This window comes from Neomonachus schauinslandi, chromosome 10 (assembly GCF_002201575.2).
Source record: "Neomonachus schauinslandi chromosome 10, ASM220157v2, whole genome shotgun sequence".
In the NCBI taxonomy this organism is placed as follows: Eukaryota; Metazoa; Chordata; class Mammalia; order Carnivora; family Phocidae; genus Neomonachus; species Neomonachus schauinslandi.
This window is the reverse complement of record NC_058412.1, coordinates 19550539-19569198: the sequence shown is the minus strand read 5'-3', so window position 1 is coordinate 19569198 and position 18660 is coordinate 19550539. Positions and strand designations below refer to the sequence as shown.

The 18660-nt window shown below is 50.3% G+C and overlaps 1 protein-coding gene across 4 annotated transcripts in view; it reads left to right on the top strand.

Moving 5' to 3' along the window:
* The first annotated feature begins 353 nt into the window (after positions 1-353).
* Positions 354-18660, top strand: part of ADCY3 (adenylate cyclase 3) — a 76754-nt gene continuing 58447 nt past the window's right edge. For 3 of the 4 annotated variants that reach the window (XM_044918546.1, XM_021697387.2, XM_021697386.2), the window contains exon 1: positions 354-1041. In XM_044918546.1, the coding sequence (XP_044774481.1) occupies positions 367-1041 (675 nt within the window). In that variant the 5' untranslated portion in view covers positions 354-366. The remainder of the gene's footprint in view (positions 1042-18660) is intronic. The other variant, XM_044918547.1, reaches the window with a different exon arrangement.

Here is an 18660-nt window from a genome sequence, read left to right as displayed (position 1 = left end):
GGGGGGGGGGGGGGGGGGGGGGGGGGGGGGGGGTGGGGGGGTGGCGTGAGCGTGGGGGTGGCTGGAGAAGGCTCTGGTCCTGGAGCCTCGTGGCGCAGCGATCCTCTCAGGAGGGGTGGGGTGGGTGCTGAGAAACCTGTGACAGGCAGGAAGCACGGGAGGTGTTTCTACTCAGCGGGGTCCTTCTAAGTTCCAGATGAGCCGCGCTACCTGTGCCCTGGAGATCTGCGCTGCGTCGCTGCGGGAGGTGGCCGGCCCTCGGTTCTTGCCAGCTCTCCCAGAGCCCTGGTAGGTGGCCCATTGCAGAGCCCTCCCCCCGTTCCCCGTCCACTTCTCCTGGGCCGGTAGAAGCAGACAGCAGCCGGGATGCCGAGGAACCAGGGCTTCTCCGAGCCCGAGTACTCGGCCGAGTACTCCGCCGAGTACTCGGTCAGCCTGCCCTCTGACCCTGACCGCGGCGGGGGCCGGACCCATGAAATCTCGGTCCGGAACTCGGGATCCTGCCTCTGCCTGCCGCGGTTCATGCGGCTGACCTTCGTGCCCGAGTCCTTGGAGAACTTGTACCAGACCTACTTCAAACGGCAGCGCCATGAGACCCTGCTGGTGCTGGTGGTGTTCGCGGCCCTCTTCGACTGCTACGTGCTGGTCATGTGCGCCCTGGTCTTCTCCAGCGACAAGCTGGCTCCCCTCCTCGTGGCCGCGGTGGGGCTGCTGTTGGACATCGTCCTCTTCGTGCTCTGCAGAGAGGGGCTGCTGCCCGACCGGGTCACCCGGAAAGTGGTGCCCTACCTGCTGTGGCTGCTGATAACGGCCCAGATTTTCTCCTACCTGGGCCTGAACTTTGCGCGAGCCCACGCAGCCAGCGACACGGTGGGCTGGCAGGCCTTCTTTGTCTTCTCCTTCTTCATCACACTGCCGCTCAGCCTCAGCGCCATCGTGGTCATCTCTGTGGTCTCGTGCGTCGTGCACACGCTCGTCTTGGGGGTCACCGTGGCCCAGCAGCAGCAGGACAGGCTGAGGGGCATGCACTTGCTGAGGGAGGTGAGTCCCACCTGGGGTCGCACCCAGGGGCTTCCCTTCCTGCTCTCTTCTGCTATGGCACTAGTTTCCGGGGGTGGGATGACACTGTTTTCTTTGCTCTTGAGTCCACATGTGTTGGGGTGGTGGGGGTGCCTCTGGGAATCTCAGCTGCTTGTGCAGGAAGACCATTTCTCCCTCAACCCCCTGGCTTTGCACTAGAGCTTTCTGTGCTGGGCCTGAGGGAGTGGAGGATGTCAGGACATCGGGCCTCAGGGCCACCGTGTCACCTGTGTCCAGCCCAGGTGAGTGGCAGGAAGGCCCACGAGGCCTGGTCGCGGGGCGGCCATTGTCCCAGCCGGTCCCTGCCCTTGATCTCCTCCGCAAAGACCTCTTGTGGGAAAAGGAGCTCCCTTGGCTTGCGGTCTCCAGCCTGTCATTGGCTAGCTTCGGCAGTTGTCTGACTTGTGTGGGCACAGTGCCCCTCTGTCAAGTGGGGACTGTCTGTCTGCCTAAGTGGTGGTTGCCAAGGTCAGAGGGAATGTGGGTGAAGACGCACTAGGAGACACGAAGGTGCGATGGCCCTAGATCCTGCTTGAGCTCAGGGGGTGTGGAGCACTTAGATGATGTGAGGTGTGCTGTGGGGACCCAAACGAGGACAGTCGTGCTCACCACAGCGGGGGAGGGTCGACTGGTCCTTTGAGGACGTGTTTTGCTGGCAGGGATGGAATTTGGGCCTCAGCTTAATTAAGAGCCTTGTGCTCCCACCAGGAGCCAAGCCCCTGTAGGTGCTGAGGGGCTGTAGAGACTGGGAGATGTGATTCTCAGCATCCACGTTCATCCAGTAACCCATCTGGAGGCGTTTGTCGGGCTTCAGAAATTCCAGTCTTGTGGCCTATCTGCTGCCTCCTTTAGTCGTGAGCCCAGAGATGACAAGTGACCTGCCCAAGGCCACATAGGCAGGTACAGTAGTCACATGCCTGGAGTGTCCATTTCTCAATTCCAGTGTTAGTGACTGTCCTACTTTATCACGACGCTGGCTGCATCTCGGCCAAAGCTATCGTCCTTGTCTTTTGGGCTTAAGGGCTGAGTCTCTAGGGGCCCCGCGGTGCTGTAGGGAGTTGATGCAAGAACCCTGTGGGGCTCGTCCCATTGCCTCCCAGTCGGTTAGAGGAAAACACAGGTTTTGTATTTTAACTTTTTCCTGGTTCGTGGACCAAAATTCTTCCTGTTCTTCCATTCTGGCTCATGCACTGTCCTCACTCGGGAAGCTTTGTGCTTTTGTTCTGCAGGAGTCCAGCCCTGGGCTGGTGCATGTGGACCATGTGGGTACACCGACGGTTGTTCCTTTGTTTTTCTCCCAGCGCCCTGTTCACATAAAGTGACGATCTGCCATTGCCGTCTTGACTTCTGGGTTGGTGGACTTTAGCTTATGCTTCTGCCAGTGAGGGGCCCTGCTGGGAGCGGTCTGGGGAGGACCGGCAGGAGCCATTCTGCTTGGAACCAGTAGGAACCGCAGCCTGGGGCAGACAGGCGGCTGGACATGGCAGCATTTGGGGTCTGTGATCCGACTCTGAACCATTCCTTTCTACTGAACAGTCACTGCTGGCATTTCCCTCTCTGCTGGGGGGCCCCTGGACCACATGAGTCTCCCGTATGCTTCACTGCCCACTAAGGGAGCTAAACAAAAATTCTCTCCTTTGGAGCCCCGGATGCTTAACTCATGATTGCTGGTGTCCTGTGGGTACTATTAAGAGGAGACAAAAACCCAAAAAGATTAGGAAACAGGAAAAGAAATAAGTAAATAGAAGATAACCATGTTAGCATCCCAGGAGATCATGGCCTTGACGTGGAGGCAGGGCCCTCGATGTGGTTTTGGGAATGGAGGGGAAGGGGGAGGTGGCTCTCGAGGTCCGTTTGGGAGCCTGGGATAGAATGCGGGAGGCCCCGGCTTTCAGTGGGCTGTGTTCCAGAAGTTTGAGTCACTTGTTTGGAACTACTGTGACTTTTTAAAAGGTGCCTGGGTTCCCAGGCCCACTCGGCAAAGTTTTCCTTAAGTCACAGAGTCCCTGCCTTCAGTATTTCTGGCTGTGGTGGAAATTCAGCCCAGGTGTGCGTGTGGTGTTGCGAGGACACTGCATCCAGGTCTCCTCCGGCTGTGGAATGAAGCCACACTCACCTGCCCACAGCTTCTCTGGGCCCATGTTACCTCCTGGGAGGGGAGCACCATCAAGGGTAGGATGGGCCAGGGATGTGAGGCTGGGGTAGTCGGATGCCCAGCTAGGGTGACACCAGGCACGTACTCCAGACCCCAGCACCCCCTTGCTTTTCTTTCTCTTGCCTGCAGCCTCCCCTTTTCTTTTTCTTGGCTGGAACCAACAGGTAATGGGCAAAGGATTCCCTCCTGGGCCTGTGGGGGGTGAACTAGGTTTCATGGTTAGAAGCAGACACTGGATTTTGGGGCTTTGGGAGGGCTTCTGTTGCTGCTGCCTTCTCTGCACCCTTCATTCTCTCAAACCCATGCTCTGTTCTAATGGGGGGTGAGGATTGACAGAGGGTTGGTGGAGGGACCCTCAGGGTAGCCTGACTGTCAGCAGCAAGCCATCCAGCCTGCCCCTGGCTCTTCTCATGGGAGGCAGGCAGGTTGGGGTTCCGACAGGAAGAGCAGGTGGAGTCTGGCTGTCAGGTGGGGTGTGGGATTGGGGTGTTGCTGGGGCTTTATTAGTGAATGAGTGAATATGACTGAGCAATAGGTATGGGCCTTTCACCTGCAGGGTCTGGGAATGACAGGAATCAGACCATCGCAGCCAGAGACTGGGGTGTAGGGGAGCCGGGCCCGGGAGGAGCAAGCTGCTGCTGGCAGGGTTTCCCCACGTCCCTCCCCTGGCCTGGGTCCTGGCACCTGGCACCGCTGGGCCTCTTATGGCACAGCTTGCCTTCTACTGCCACCAACTGTCCTTAGGGTGATGTGATGGAGCAGGAGGGGGTCAAGGGCAGGACCAGGCAGCAGCTGATGGGTGAAGATGGGTGGAGGGGCAGAAAACGCAGCCAAGGTGATGGGGAGCGTTCCTGAGGCCAGTGGGCCATTCCTGAGGCCCATGATGCTCCCACAATCTATTAGCATCTGATGGGGTTGTTAAAGCAAAGAGTCTGTGACAAGTTAGGGGCAAGGAACAACATTTGCAAAATACCTTATTGCTTTATTTCATAGCAGAAAGGCTATTTGGAAGCAAAATTTCCTCTTGGAATTAATAGCCTGTTAAGACCTTTACTTACAAATTAGAACATGTTAAAGCTGTGGATGTGTAATTCCCATCACATGGACCAGTGACCTAGACCGTTCACCCCGTGAATGAACATTTGGCTTCGAGGGGCTGGAGGCAGCCACAGTAAGGGCATCGTGGGAAGGGCTGATGCTTCCAGATGCCTTCATCAGCATGCTGGAGTTTAGGGTTCTATATACATCATCCCATTTGATCCTGGATTGTTACTGGCTCCATTTGACCAATGAGGAAACCGAGGCTCGGGGAGGTTGAGGGTTGATGGAGGGGCTAGATAACTGGGGAGGGTCACTGGTGAGTGAGAAGGTGGGTACAGGGGGACGGGACGGGACATATCCCGAGGCTTCCCTGAAAGCCCCTTTCTGTGGAATGTGGGCCTCTGGGCCTCTGTCCTGCTTCTCTGGCTGCCCCTAAATGTCTCTGCTCAGTGGTGGTGAACAAAGGTGCCAAGAAGTGCGGGGCCCAGAAATATCACAGGAGGCACCCCTCTTTCTTCCCCTGGGATTTGGCCACAAGGAGGGAGAAGCCCATGATGGAGTTTTCCTGTTGGGACCATGGCAGGAGTATGTGAGAGATGAAATGTGATGAATTGGAACAGGAGCTGGGTGGAGTGGGGGCAGGAAGACAGCAGGCTGGGCGGGGGGCGGGGGGCGGGGGGCGGTTCTGAGCAACCAGAGGCATCGAGGTAAGAGAGGGGTGCAGGAAATGGGGCAGCAAAGCCAACCCTGGATCGGCCCTCTGCCACCATCCCAGAGCAGGACAGAAACGGTCGTATCGCCCCCCTCCGCCCCCCAATGCACAGAGTGTGCAGGTGGGCAGGTTTTAGGAATCCGAATAATAAGGAAAGGCCTAGAAGGGGAGGGGAGGCATCAAATCTAACTGTGGAAGAACAGTCAATTATCGAACATGTAAACACCTTTGCAGCAAGTCACCCCCTCAATCCCGTCCCGGGTCACGTTTCTCTGTGGCCTTTTTGGATCCTTCTCTATGTGGAAACAGCTTTTCCAGTATGTCCTTGTCCTGCATGTGGGGCGGGGGCTGGCCGGCCCTGCCTCTCACCACATTGCCTCACTGAGGTTTTGCTGTGAGTATCCAATCCCTTGTGTTTATTTTAAATCCACACTTTATCATTAGTGGGCTTTCCTGGAGAGGAAACCAGAGCCCGGGGCTGGGCCACTGGTGGGTAACTGGGTAGCAGCAGGGCCGATCAGACACCAGTGTCCATGCTGGGGTCTCCCCTTGCCCCCCTGCCAGGTCCGCCTTGTGAGTGGGTACACCTTGTATGTCCCCCCACCACCACTCCCACCTCCCCTCCCCTGTCCCCTCTTGATACGCACTCTCGATGGTAGGCTTCCACGGGTATGATCCTGACCAACGCTCAGATGTGTGTGCTCAGGGGTCACACCCGCCTTCAGGGCCAGGCCCACTGAACATGGAGTGTACATGGGGTGCCCTCATTTACCGAGCTCTTGCTGGGTTTCAGTCAAGGAGCGCCCAGCAAGAGGTAGATATTGTTTTCATTTTACAGATGGGGAAACTAAAATGCATGATGAGTGACATGACTTGTCCAAGGCCACATAGCTAGCAGGTGGCGGAGTAGGATTCAAACTCAGGTCAGTGGGATTCCAGAGTTCCTTTTCTTCTGCCATCATAAAAGAACCCCTTAGTTATCTTTCCTCAGAACCTATTGAGATAAAGTTCCAGTAGGAATAGGATCCTTGGTTTCTTAACTCAATCCTTCGAAGGAGCGATGTGGCGGAGGACAAGGTGTTTCCAGCGGCAGGCATAGCGCCTCGGATCAAGGAGCACAGCTGTCTGGGGGTTGAATGGGGCTTGCAACCAAGAGCCTGCAAGCTTCTGGGGCTACGGGAGCCTTCGTTATATTCCAGGACTGCGTATAACTGATATGCACAAGGATGACCCGCTCATCAAGAAAATACTAGATTACATTTTGTATAAGATGGGGTGCGGTATTGCATTGTAAAAACATTTCTTGGTCAGAGTTGGGTAAAAAGTTTGGATGTTTTGGTTCTCTGGGAAACTCAACGTGGGATGGCCCATTTCTCAGTGGCCTTCCCAAACACGTATGTGTCCACGGACTGTGTGTTTCACTTACCCATTGCTGCGACGATCTCAACAAGATAGCTTACTGTCTCATTCTCTGGGTTGACTGTGCTCAGCTGGGCAGTTTTTCTGTTTCCGAGGCACTGGCTGGGGTCACTCACTTGACTGTTGTGTTCAGCCATCGACATTCAGCGGACTTCTGTGTGGGAACCCTCTAGGAAGGCCTTACATGTCTGGAGCCTTGGAGGCCCCCTGAGTGACCTCTTTGTGTGGTCTGCCCGGGCTTCCTCCCAGGCCTGGTGGTCTCTGAGAGAACGTGGAAAATACCCGAGTTTTTTAGAGGCTAGACTGGTCACCATGGTCAAAGCAGGTCACAAGTCTAAGCCGGATGCAAGATCAGGGGAAATTGATTCTACCCCTTGATGTGAGTGAGAGTGACACGTGTGTATCAGGGAGGGAAGGGATGGAGGGCAAGCGTCTTCTGAGGCTGTCCACAAACCAGGGGGCACCAGGTGAATGCCTGGGGAGAAGGGATGAAAGAAATCCATGAGTCTGGGTGGGGTACAAAAAACACTGTGTGACCACAGATGCTTCCAGAGTTAGAGAAGTGGTCCAGGGCAGGGCATATAGAACTTTAAGGCATTGCTTCTCTGTGAAATCCAGTTTATTTGCGTGGGCTTTGCCTTGCTTTATGTTCTTGAGAAGAATTCATTCTCTTGTCAAACGTGCAGCCCCGCTCTGTCCAGGGCACTGTACCAGTTCCTGGGGAAGCTGTCCCTGCCTCCAACCACAACCCCATCACCAGCCCTTTCTCTCCATGCATCAGCCAGATTGGCAGCCTGGCTCTATTATTTGTATTCCCTTCCCAGGAGGTGGGAGTTTGCTCAGGTACGTGCTTCAGAAACATGTCGAATTTGTCTGTCTTAGCAGGTTGTCATTTGTCTCAAGGAGAGATTAAGACTGATAGAATTCCTTTTCAGCCCTTTGTGGTGCCTTGGTTATGACCGTCACTCTATAAATGTTGAAAACCTACATTCCTGCTTTGCTTTTACCTTTGTTTCCTTCCTCATCAACTCATGGAGAGTTTGATAAATTTTTGTCTAGATCCAAGATGGGAATGTTCTAGTGTTAATCCAAGTGATTTGAGAATTTTTGAAAGCAAGATTTATATAACCTTTCGGGGGTGCTAGTAATACTCCTTTGCTGCTTGTTCTAGGAGAAAAGCAGCAACAGAGGAGGGTTCTTAGGAGCCCCCAAAATGAGTCCTAGATCCAGTTGGCCTAATTCTGATCTCCTCCTTGGACAAAAATGGTTTGCGTGAGATAAAAGAACCCCTTAGTTATCTTTTGATAACTAAGAATGGCTGAGCAGAGTTAGAGCTCTTACCGTCTCATCTCCTCTGCTTGTTCCTCCAGTTTAAGGAGAAACTTCATTCCTTCCACCACCTCTCAAATATTTCATCAGGACTGCAAGCCTTGATCTAGTGAGAGTATACAGAGAAGAAAACTTGGCCCCTTCCCTCAAGAAGCTCACAGGCTGTGGGACAAGTCCTGTTAGTGAGGACCTACCTAGGAAAACAGGAAGGCTTTTAAAGAGCTGGCCGTTGATCTGGGTTTTGAAGGATGAGTAGGAGTTTGCTAGGTGGAACAATGGGAATGGGGCTTCCCAGGCAGAGTCATAGGAGTTTCTCACTTGATTGGGACTGGTGAGCATTATTATGTGACAGGAGCATGAGTGGATGAAAGAAGCTGGAGAGACGAGTTGTAGAGAAGCTAGATAGCAGAAGGGCTAAAGGATTTTGGCTTTATTCAACGATGAGGTCCATTGAAGGACTTTAAGCAGGGGCATATAGGATCTGATTTGCATTTAGAAGAATCATTCTGGTGGACTTGAGTGAGGCCAAGATTGATTAGGAGACTGTTGAGGTCATATGGGCATGATGCCAGGAGGGCCATCCAGCAACATGGAAACAGGCTGGAGAAGATGAGTTCAGTTTGAGGTGCCTATGGGACATCCAGGTAGAATTATCTGATTATTCACTGGGTAATTATTGAACACCAGGCCCTATGTTCAAGATCTGGAGCTTAGAGATCTCTATAGAGTTCCAGATTTGGGAATCATCAGCATTTAAATGGCACCCATCTCCATTGGGAACATGAGTTTTGCCCAAGGAAAGTGTATAGAATCAAGAGAGAAGAGGGCTTAGGACCTAGCTCTAGGGAATAGTCAGAGGAGAGGTCCCCAGCACAGAGCATCCATGCCCCACCCTGCTTTCTACCCAGGCCCCTGCTTATGTATTGTGTCGTGTCATCTATAAATAGTTTAACTTCTTGCTTACCAATATGGATGCCTCATTTCTTTCTCTTGTCTGGTTGCTACGGCTAGGACTTCTCGTACTAAGTTGAATAAAAGTGGCAAGAGTGGAGGGTGCCTGGGTGGCTCAGTTGGTTAAGCGACTGCCTTCGGCTCAGGTTATGATCCTGGAGTCCTGGGATCGAGTCCCGCATCGGGCTTCCTGCTCAGCAGGGAGTCTGCTTCACCCTCTGACCCTCCCCCCTCTCATGCTCTCTCTCAAATAAATAAATAAAATCTTAAAAAAAAAAAAGAAGTGGCAAGAGTGGATATCCTTGTGGTATTCCTGATTGTAGAAGAAAAGGTCTCAGTTTTTCACTATTGAGTAGGATGTTAGCTGTGCATTTTTCATGTATAGCCTTTATAACCTTGATGTATGTTCCCTCTGAACCCATTTTGAGAATTTTTACCATTAACAGTTGTTGAATTTTGTCAAGTGCTTTTTCTGCATCTATTGAAATGATCATACGATTTTTATCCTTCATTTTGTTGATGTGGCGTATTGTGTTGATTTGCAAATATTGAGTGATCCTTGCATCTCTGGAATAAATTTCACTTGATTGTGGCAAATGGTTCTTTTTAATGTATGGTTGAATGGGGTTTGCTAATATTTTAAAGATTTTTGCATCTATGTTCATCAGGGATATTGGCCTGTAATTCTTTTTTTGTTGTGTCTTTGGCTGGTTTTGGTGTCAGGGTAATGCTGGCCTCATAGAATATATTTAGAAGCTTTCATTCCTTTTCTACTTTTTTGGAATAATTTGAAGAAAATAGGTATTATCTCTTCTTTGAATGTTTGGTAGAATTCTGTGAATCCATCTGGTCCTGGACTTTTATTTTTTGGTAATTTTTTGATTATTGATTCAATTTTGTCACTAGTAATTGGTCTGTTCAGGTTTTCTATTTCTTCCTGATGCAGTTTTGGAAGATTGTATGTTTCTAGTAATTTATCCATTTCTTCTAGGTTGGCCAATTTGTTGGCATATAATTTTCCACAGTGTTCTCTTACAATCCTTTGTTTTCCTGTGGTGTCATTTGTTACTTTTGTTTCTGATTTTATTTATTTGGGTCCTTTCTCTTTTTATCCTGATGAGTCTGGTTAAGGGTATTTCAATTTTGTTTATCTTTTCAAAGAATCCGCTTTTTTAGTTTCATTGATTTTTTTTTTTTCAGTCTCTGTCATTTCTGTTCTGATCTTCATGATTTCCTTTCTTCTACTCACCTTGGGCTTTCTTCTTCTTTTAGTTCTTTAGGTATAAAGTTGGACTGTTTGAGCTCCCTCCTGGCCATTTTCTGTCTGGTGTGTCTTCCTTCCTCTGATCAGGTTTTTAGCCATTTCCTCCAGCAAAATTCCTCTTTGCGGTTGCTGAGAAATTTCCTTTGATTAATAATGAAGACTTTTCTTTTCCCTTTCCTCTCTTCAAGAACACTTTCTTTGTTGTAAACAGAACAGAAAATGACATGTTTGAGAAGAAATCCCACCCCACCCTTTACCCCCACTCAAAACCCCGAAGTAAGTGGACTGGATTTGAACCTTTGCAAGATTTCCCTGGTTGTGGTTTCTTGTTCCCATGTCCTTTCAGGACCAGTCCCTGTGAAATGAGTCAGATCGGGCAGCATAAGGCCAGGCAGCTCCCTCTCCCAGGTCTCGGGTTGGCTCTAGGTGGGCTTCTTGGCTGACCCTGGAAGGCTGTTTCCCACTCAGTGGGACTGGGCCCTGGGTAATCAATCCCCACGGGCCAGATTCTGAAGAGACTGACTGATAAGCCCAAGGCTTGGTCACCAGCATGATGATGGTAGGTGGACCTTGCCATCCTCCCAAGGAGGAAAATACTATGTAGGTCCGTTATTTGGTACAAATTTACTGCAAATTCCTAAGAAACCAAATCTGTAATTTCCTGAAGGGGAATCTGAACAAGGGGCATCACAGGCTGCTGAGGGTGGGTCATCCTCTCAGGGTGGGTCATCCTCTCGGGCTGGGGCTGGGAGCTGCTCCTGCTGCCCTAAGGCCCGTTTCCCAGTGTTGGACGGCTCTGTTAGACACAGTCTCCCTCTGATTGCCGGGAAGGAGCACAATTCCCTCTTCAGCTCTCTTTCTGAACTCCTACATGTGATTACAGTGGATCCTTCATGAGCATTCTGGGAAACACTGCCTCCCCTCCCCCTGCAAATTGGGAATGTGGCTTCTACTGCCCTCCTCTGGGAACAAATCTGGGACCCTGCCTCTTTATTTCAGGAAGGATCCAGTGTAACGTGGTTATTTTAGGGAGCATTTCCTCTCCCTTCCGTAGCATCTGGTCTCCGACCCAGCTGACCTCTACAGTTATAAACTAGTGTAGGGACCTCGGGAGACTGGCCTGCCAATGAGGTTTCTGCTTTGAGAATCCGTAAAGGCACTGGCTTCACTCATTTGACTCAGAGTACCTCCCGGCTCCCCAACTTACCTGCTGTGAGCTCTTAGGTACGTTATTTCGTCTCTCTGTCTAGCATCTACCTCTGTGAAACGGTTTAGTGTGGAGAAGAAATGCACTAACCTGTGTCCGTGGCCTGCCCGCGCAGGGCTGGTAGCCAGCCAACACTAGCCATGCTTGCTGCCCCGGCTGGTGCTCTCATTATTCCTGGCTCCAATGGAGAGGAATTTAGAGCAGCTTGGGCCAGTCCCAGGGGAGGGGAGAGCAGCTCGACGTTCCAGATGTCTGGAGGGCATCTTGGTTGGGTCGTTGGACACTTAACCCCCCTTTTGGGGGCGGGGACGGGAGCTCAGTGACCATTTTGTTGTTGTTGTCCTGTTGCCTTATAAGTATTAGAGGGAACGTACTTTGCAGATGTTCCCATGAGGACAAAGAATAATTTTGATGCAGGTTTTTTTGTTTCGTTTTGTTTTGTTTTGCATCATAGCAGTGGCTTTTCTCTGTTTGAAGAGGAATGAATTAAGAGTAGGACCTGGGTGGGGAAACACAGTGAAGAAAATCTCCAGAATGGATTTGGACTGGAGGCATATAAATATATTTTTCCATGGGGTCAAATCACTTGAGCCATGTGGCACTTGGTTTCTTTGAGAATAAAGGGGACCCTGGGGGCTGTGGGACATCCCGACTGCTCCTGGGTGGCCTCGCTCTGCTCCTCTCCACCAGCATTAGTGACACACACCTCACAAGACTTCTCACTGGATTTAGGGCTGGAAAGGGTCATGGGGCTCACGGCCCAACTTGCAGGCTGTGGACTCCCCAATACATCCTCTAGTCTTCCGTTTCTCTGGGGCAGGGGAACTCCCTTCCCTTCAGAACAGCCTAATTGGTCTGAAGACGCTGTTAAAACTAGTTATAAAGGACATTTACATAGATCTTTAAAATACTTTGTTTGTTTGTTTGACAGAGACACAGCGAGAGAGGGAACACAAGCAGGGGGAGTGGGAGAGGGAGAAGCAGGCTTCCCGTGGAGCAGGGAGCCCGATGCAGGGCTCGATCCCAGGACCCTGGGATCATGACCTGAGCCGAAGGCAGACGCTTAACGACTGAGCCACCCAGGCACCCCTTTAAAGTACTTTTTATCTGCTGAATGTCTTTAGTCTTCATACCTACTCTGAGTTGATATTCTTGTCAATGGCATTATCTCTGGAAGAGAAGAGGGAGCAGGGACATGGAGTAAATGAGTGCCCAGGACCACACAGTGAAAATGCAGCGTAGGCTCATCTCAGGTCTTCTAGATCCAAATGCAGTGAAAGTGCTCTTACCTGATGAGACTGGGACAGGGGGCTGGTCAGTGAACGTGCGAAGTTCTGGTGATAGTACATAGACCAGAAAGAGTGATTTTCACTGTATGTGAAAAGGAATAAAAGCAAAACTTGGATGGATGGTAGTCAATGGATGACCTCAATACAGGGCATTAAGAGCTGTGATTCCTCAGCAGGACCGTCTGTGGGGCAGGGGGGTGGGCTTGGATGGGCCCTAATGGAACGTTTTGGGGTGAGAAGCAATGTTCCGATCCATGATTGTGGATGTAGTCCCGTAGCTGTATACATTTGTCAATACTCCTCAAAATACACACTTGCTGATTGTAAATGAGAATGCAATGAGGTAGAGCTTTTAAAAAGTCGGTAAAATCCAGAGATCACAAAGCAATTGTACATAGATACATTTATATGTATTTAACATTATTTTAATTGAACACATTTAGCTGTATGGTCGCTTGCTCATCTTTTGTTGAGGAAAAGATCTTTCCTTTCCATCCAGGTGCCCTCACTGGTGTTCCTTATAGCTAGGATATGTTGTCTGTAACTTCCAGTTTCCTTAAAAGAGGATTAAGAGTCAGTTGGAAATAATCTGGGTACAGAGTTTTGGATGTATTTTTTAAAGACTTTATTTGTCAGAGAAAGCACTGGCAGGCAGGGGGAGAGGGAGAAGCAGGCTCCCCCCGAGCAGGAGCCTGACGCAGGACTCGATCCCAGGACCTGGAGTTCGTGACCTGAGCCGAACGAAGGCAGATGCTTAACCGACTGAGCCACCCAGGCTGCCCCCAGAGTTTTAGATTTTTAAGACTTTTTTTTTTTGGCCAAATTTTTGCTGGTATCTTGCTCACTTCTAATTTATCAGCAGTTTCTTTTAAGTGCTCACTCAAAAATTTCCAAAATACTCACTTTACTTTTCTTAGAAACAATTGCCTTTTTTTTAAACTCAAATTTTATCTGTTTAGGTTGTATTTAAATTCTGTAAATATGATACCAAAAAAACAGCTGACATAACCAGGTTTGGGACTAAACTGCCCGTGGGGAAACACTCCAAAAATTGGAGCAGAAATGCAGGAGTGTTCTGGAGAGAATCCTGCCAGCTTCATAAGGCCAGTAGGTTTTAGAGAGTGATGGATGGTCTCGACTCCTCTGGAATATCCGTTCAGAGCACTTCAGTGCTGTCCTGTGCTCCTGGCCTTTCTCTTTGAGCCTCTTCCTTCCCTCTCTTAGTGTTGGTTCCTGGTTGTAGTTTATGCAGAGAGAGCGACGCGCACCTGCCTCCTGTTCTGTCCGGCAGCCCCTCCAGTATTTTAATTCAGCCATCTCGCTGCTCCCAGTCTTCTCAGCCGAAACCACCTCACCTTTCCAAGAGGTCCTCAGGTGACGTGGCTTTTGGACCTTGCAGGATCCTGGGCCCTTTCTGCCTGCAGATCGATACGCTGCCCAGGAGTGCCTGCTCCTGCTGACAGACATTGTCCGCTGCCTTGCTAAGAGGCTGCCCAGCCTACCTTGTCGCAGGACACACGTGTTAGAGGCATCAAAGCTTCTACAGCTCTTCTTTAAGATTTGGTGGCGAGGGTGGTCTCTACTCTTGGAAAATTAAGGTATCCAACCTTCAGGAAAGAACTAGAGTCTCCATAGATAGTGTGATGTAGAGGAACGCACTGCTGCCGGGTGGCGGGACAGCTCTGTGGAGACTGTCGGAATGTTCCCCTGCCTGGCAGGTTGTACTGTTTAAGGGAGTGGGGAGAAGGCAGAGGAGCCATTCCAAGGGACCATTCAGCTGGGGACTGCTGCTCACGGCTGGAGGGTGAGTTTGCCAACCCGGGCTGCCCGCGGCCCCTGGCCATGACCCTCTGCAGCCTGCACACCCCTATGCTGTCTCCTTTCTCCATTGCTTCTCTGGCCCTGTGACCCGCCAGAACAGCCAAGATGAGCACGATTTCCAAGTTAACCAGAGCCTGACCCGTCCCCTTCTTTGCCCTCTTTTCCTGCAAGGATGCTGCATGTGGTATTGATTACTTGGATTGTATAATTTCATTTGTATGTCTGCTGATGGGCGTCTGTTGTCCATCTAGCTAGTCATTTATCTTTTCACTCAGCCAAACACCTGTGGCTCTGGATCCATGTTTGTGCAAACATGTGGGGCTACAGCGATGAGTCACCTGGGGTCCTGCCTACAAGGGGCACCCAGCTTGGTTTATTAACACCAAAAAAAGGTCTGAATATGGGCATGGCACAGAGCAGTCCCTCCATAAATATCTGTTGAATGTTGATGCATGAATTATTAGGTCGAATCACATGAAATCACCAATATCCAACCACTTTCAATCTGTAAAAAATATATATATATTTCATATGGTTCAATCTAATATAAAGGTAATAAATGTGCCCATTATGGAAAGCCTGGAAAATACTAAATAGTATAGAAAAATATTACCCATGATATTATCCCTCAAGGATGCCTACTGGTAACATTGGGCCTCTTTTTATACATCGATAGATATGAAGATTGATTTTCCTCTGTGTTGTGTGAAATGCTTGTTGTAAGAAATGATTTGACCCAGGCAGGAGTTATAAAAAGTAACAGTGAAACCCCCCCCTCCCTTCCTGCCCCTGCTCCCCTTCCCGCCCCTGCTCCCATTCCCAGAAGCAACCATCGCCAAGTGTTTGGTGTGTGTGTACTTCCAGAGAGCTTTCTATGAATTTGCATATTTATGTGAATATATGCACATTTAGGATTGAGAGATTATTTATACGCTTATGCAAATCACTGAAACGAACTCTGTGCTAACGCTCACCCGCTCCTGTCTGTCAGCCGGGTTCCCTCCCGAAGTGGGGACATCCACCTGCGGCCTGCAGCCCTTTCCTCCTCCAGCCGGGAGGGCCTGCCCGAGGTCCACACTGGGGCCTCTCGTGTGCAGGTGTGGCTGCTCCTGGAGCTGAGGAAGAGCCAGGCTGCTGTGGCGAGCTGCTCCTGCCAGCCTCCATGTGACACAGCAAGGAAGACTCCCTCTGGGTCCCCCAGAGCAGCAAGGCCCAGCCCAGCCGGCAGATGACGGAGGTGGGGGTGGCTGGGGGTGGCCGGCAGCATCCCAGACGCACCTGCTGTGGCCCTGGTCCCCAGTGGTTTATTCCCTGGGACACTCAGAGGCACCCGCATCGACACAAATCAACTTGCAGGGCAAAAGAGAGAGAGGGTGGCAGTTTGTGCAGGAGGAGGAGGAGCCAGGAGGAGGGGAGCCGGGCTAGGAGCTGAACATCCAGGGCTTTGCTGGAGAGTTGGGGCTCTGTAGTACCCACATTTCTGGCAAGCGCTGACATCCTTTGTGTTTCTGACTTTGCCTCTTTCACCACTGTTTTGTCAGGGAACGGGAGCTGAGTTCGAACACTCTGTGGGTGGCCCTCTGGGTGCTGGGGTCTTAGGCAAGCCCTCTGATGTTACGGAGGTTGGTTTGCTCCTCCCTAAGTGAGGAGGATAGAGGGGCACATACCTGATGAGTAAGAGCCAAATGCAAAGCCAGATGCTGGTGTTCCAGGGCTGGATCTGCCACTTAGCAGCTCTGTGGTCTTGGCCAAGTTGCTTAGCCTTGTCTGGGCCTTCTTTATTAAGCCTCGGAATGAGGGACCATAGGTAAAGCTCTCAGAGCAGCACTTACCTCGTAGGTTTGCTGTGATGATGGTGACCGGCCCGCTGGGTGGTGGCAAGAACTGTATGAGACCATGAGGAAAGTACTTCGTAAACCACAAAGCCCTGTTCACATTGCAAGTGTTACTATATGTTTATCTGTAACCATGTTCAACCAGAAAATGTATCCCTGTGGAGAGGTGCTAAACTGCATTTTGCTGGAGCGGAATTTGCAAATTGAGCTGAGTTGAGGTTTGCGTCTAAGAGGATCTTGTTCCTGCTGCTTTCTGTCCCCTGTTTCGCATGTTGCTTCTGCCAGGTGGGGAGGGCCTTGGAGAGGTTACGGTTTCCAGAGAGAAAATGCTGAGGCCCAGAGGGGAAGTCACTTGCCTGAGGTCGCACAGAGATGGTGTCACGGCCCCTGTCTGTAGCCTTAGTCTCCTGGCTCCCAAGCCAGTACTCTTCTATCCGCTCAAAGAAGGGAGCTGATGAGCACGTGACACCTGTTGATGTGGTGAGGCAGGGACCTGTAACAGGTACAGGAGATGGGAGATGGAGGGTCTGTTCTGAGTATCCTGTGTGGCTCTGTTCCAGGAACTTGCGTGGAGATGGGAGAGCTTCAGAGGGCTGGGGGTGGAGGGGTAGGTGGGCATTGGGATATGGGGTGACAAGGGCGAGTGAGGGGTTAGTGGGGTGTTACGAGGAATTCATTCAAGTGGAAGGCTACTGAGTATGTGGCTGTGTGAGGAAGATGATGTGAACAGGTGGTGGGGATGGAGGGAAGGCAGGTGACCTAGTGTGGGCACATTTGAAGGGGATGGTCTGGAGTTCTGTGCCTTGAGAGAGTTTCCAGTGTGAAACCGGGGTGGCCTCAGGCATCAGATTTTTGCTGGGGAACTGCCCTCGGTTGCATGGTTGATCTTGCTTTTGTTTTCCCAATCTTGGGAATTATTTGCTGCCCTGGGGCCGGGGCTCTCTCCCCAGAGATCTGGAGCCAGGAGCTGTGAGGTTTCCTGGGATGTGATTACCTGCCCCTGCTCCCCTGGCTGTATAAGAAGGAAGTCAGAGGCTGGTGCGGTTTCCCCCCCAACTCCTGAGAGGCTGTATTGAGAGAGACTGATCTGAGAGTAAATACCCTTAGAGGTATTTCCTCTCGCTGAGAATAATTGACTTAATCTGCAATGTGGCTCATTTTTCCCTTTGGAAATAAGAGAGCTGCTGCCTGACTCACTCCTTCGTAAGATACTGTTGCTCAGCTTCTCCCTCAGGAAAGTCTCTCATACTCTTTACTTTTACTCCCAAGACAGAGAGAGCAGGATCCAGCACCTTTCCTTCTCCTGGGTATGAGGGTGGGGCTCATCCCAAATCGACTGAAAGGATGTCCTCAAGCCCTCAAAGGGCCACTGTGACACACAAGACTTGTGAGGGTACAGAGAAAAAAACCTCTTTCTGCCTCGATAGGGAGAGGGCTCATGGAGGAGGCCTTCCTGAGTTGGGCCATGAAGGGTGAATTCCACTGTGAGCTCTATATTAAGAGGCAGAGGCAATTTTTGGTGAGCAGTGGTCTAGAGGAAACACACACACACACACACACACACACACATATATATATATATATTAACAGAGATCCTTTGGAGAATTGGGTGAGATAGTAAGAGAAAAGTAGAAGGTAATTTAGGATCTGAGGTGGAGGACCTAGATAGCTATTTGAGATAGACTTGACTGCACTCTGTAGTCAGGGGGGAGCAGTGCAGTCCCAGAAGGGAGGACAGAAAAAATATTTGAAGTACTGTCCAAAACTGTAAACCCACAGTTTAAGAAGCACAAGATAATTCAAATAAATACAAAAACTAAAACTAAAGAGAATCACATAGGACGCCTGGGTGGCTCAGTCAGTTGAGAGTCTGCCTTTGGCTCAGGTCATGATCCCAGAGTCCTGGGATCAAGTCCCATATGGGGCTCCCTGCTCAGCAGGGAGTTTGCCTCTGCCCCTCCCTGCTGCTCATGCTCCCTCTCTCTCTCTCTTTCTCAAATAAAATCTTAAAAAAAAAAAAATAGAATTACATCAAGGTGCATCATAATCAAATTGCTTAGTACTAGTAAAAAGGAGAAATTAATAAAAACCAGAAAGAAAATGAAAAGACATATTACATAGAGAGGAAAGAGAATGATAGCAGATGTCTGGTCCAAAATTATTCTAAGGCAGAAGACAGTAGAACTGAAAGATAAAAATTATCAACCTAGAATTCTATACCCAACAAAAATATCCTTCAGAAAATGAAGGTGAAATACTTTTTTGGGGGGTGCCTGGTTGACTCAGTTGGAAGAGCATATGACTCTTGATCTCAGGGTCATGAGTTCAAGCCCCACACAGGGGGTAGAGATTACTTAAATATTTCTTTAAAAATACTTTTTAAAAGATTTATTTATTTTAGGCAGTGTGCACATGAGAGAGCATGTGCAAATAGGGGAGGGCAGAGGGAGAGAGAATCTTCAGACTCCCTGCTGAGCATGGAGCCTGACGTGGGGCTCGATCTCATGACCCATGAGATCATGACCTGAGCTGAAACCAAGAGTCAGACGCTCAACCA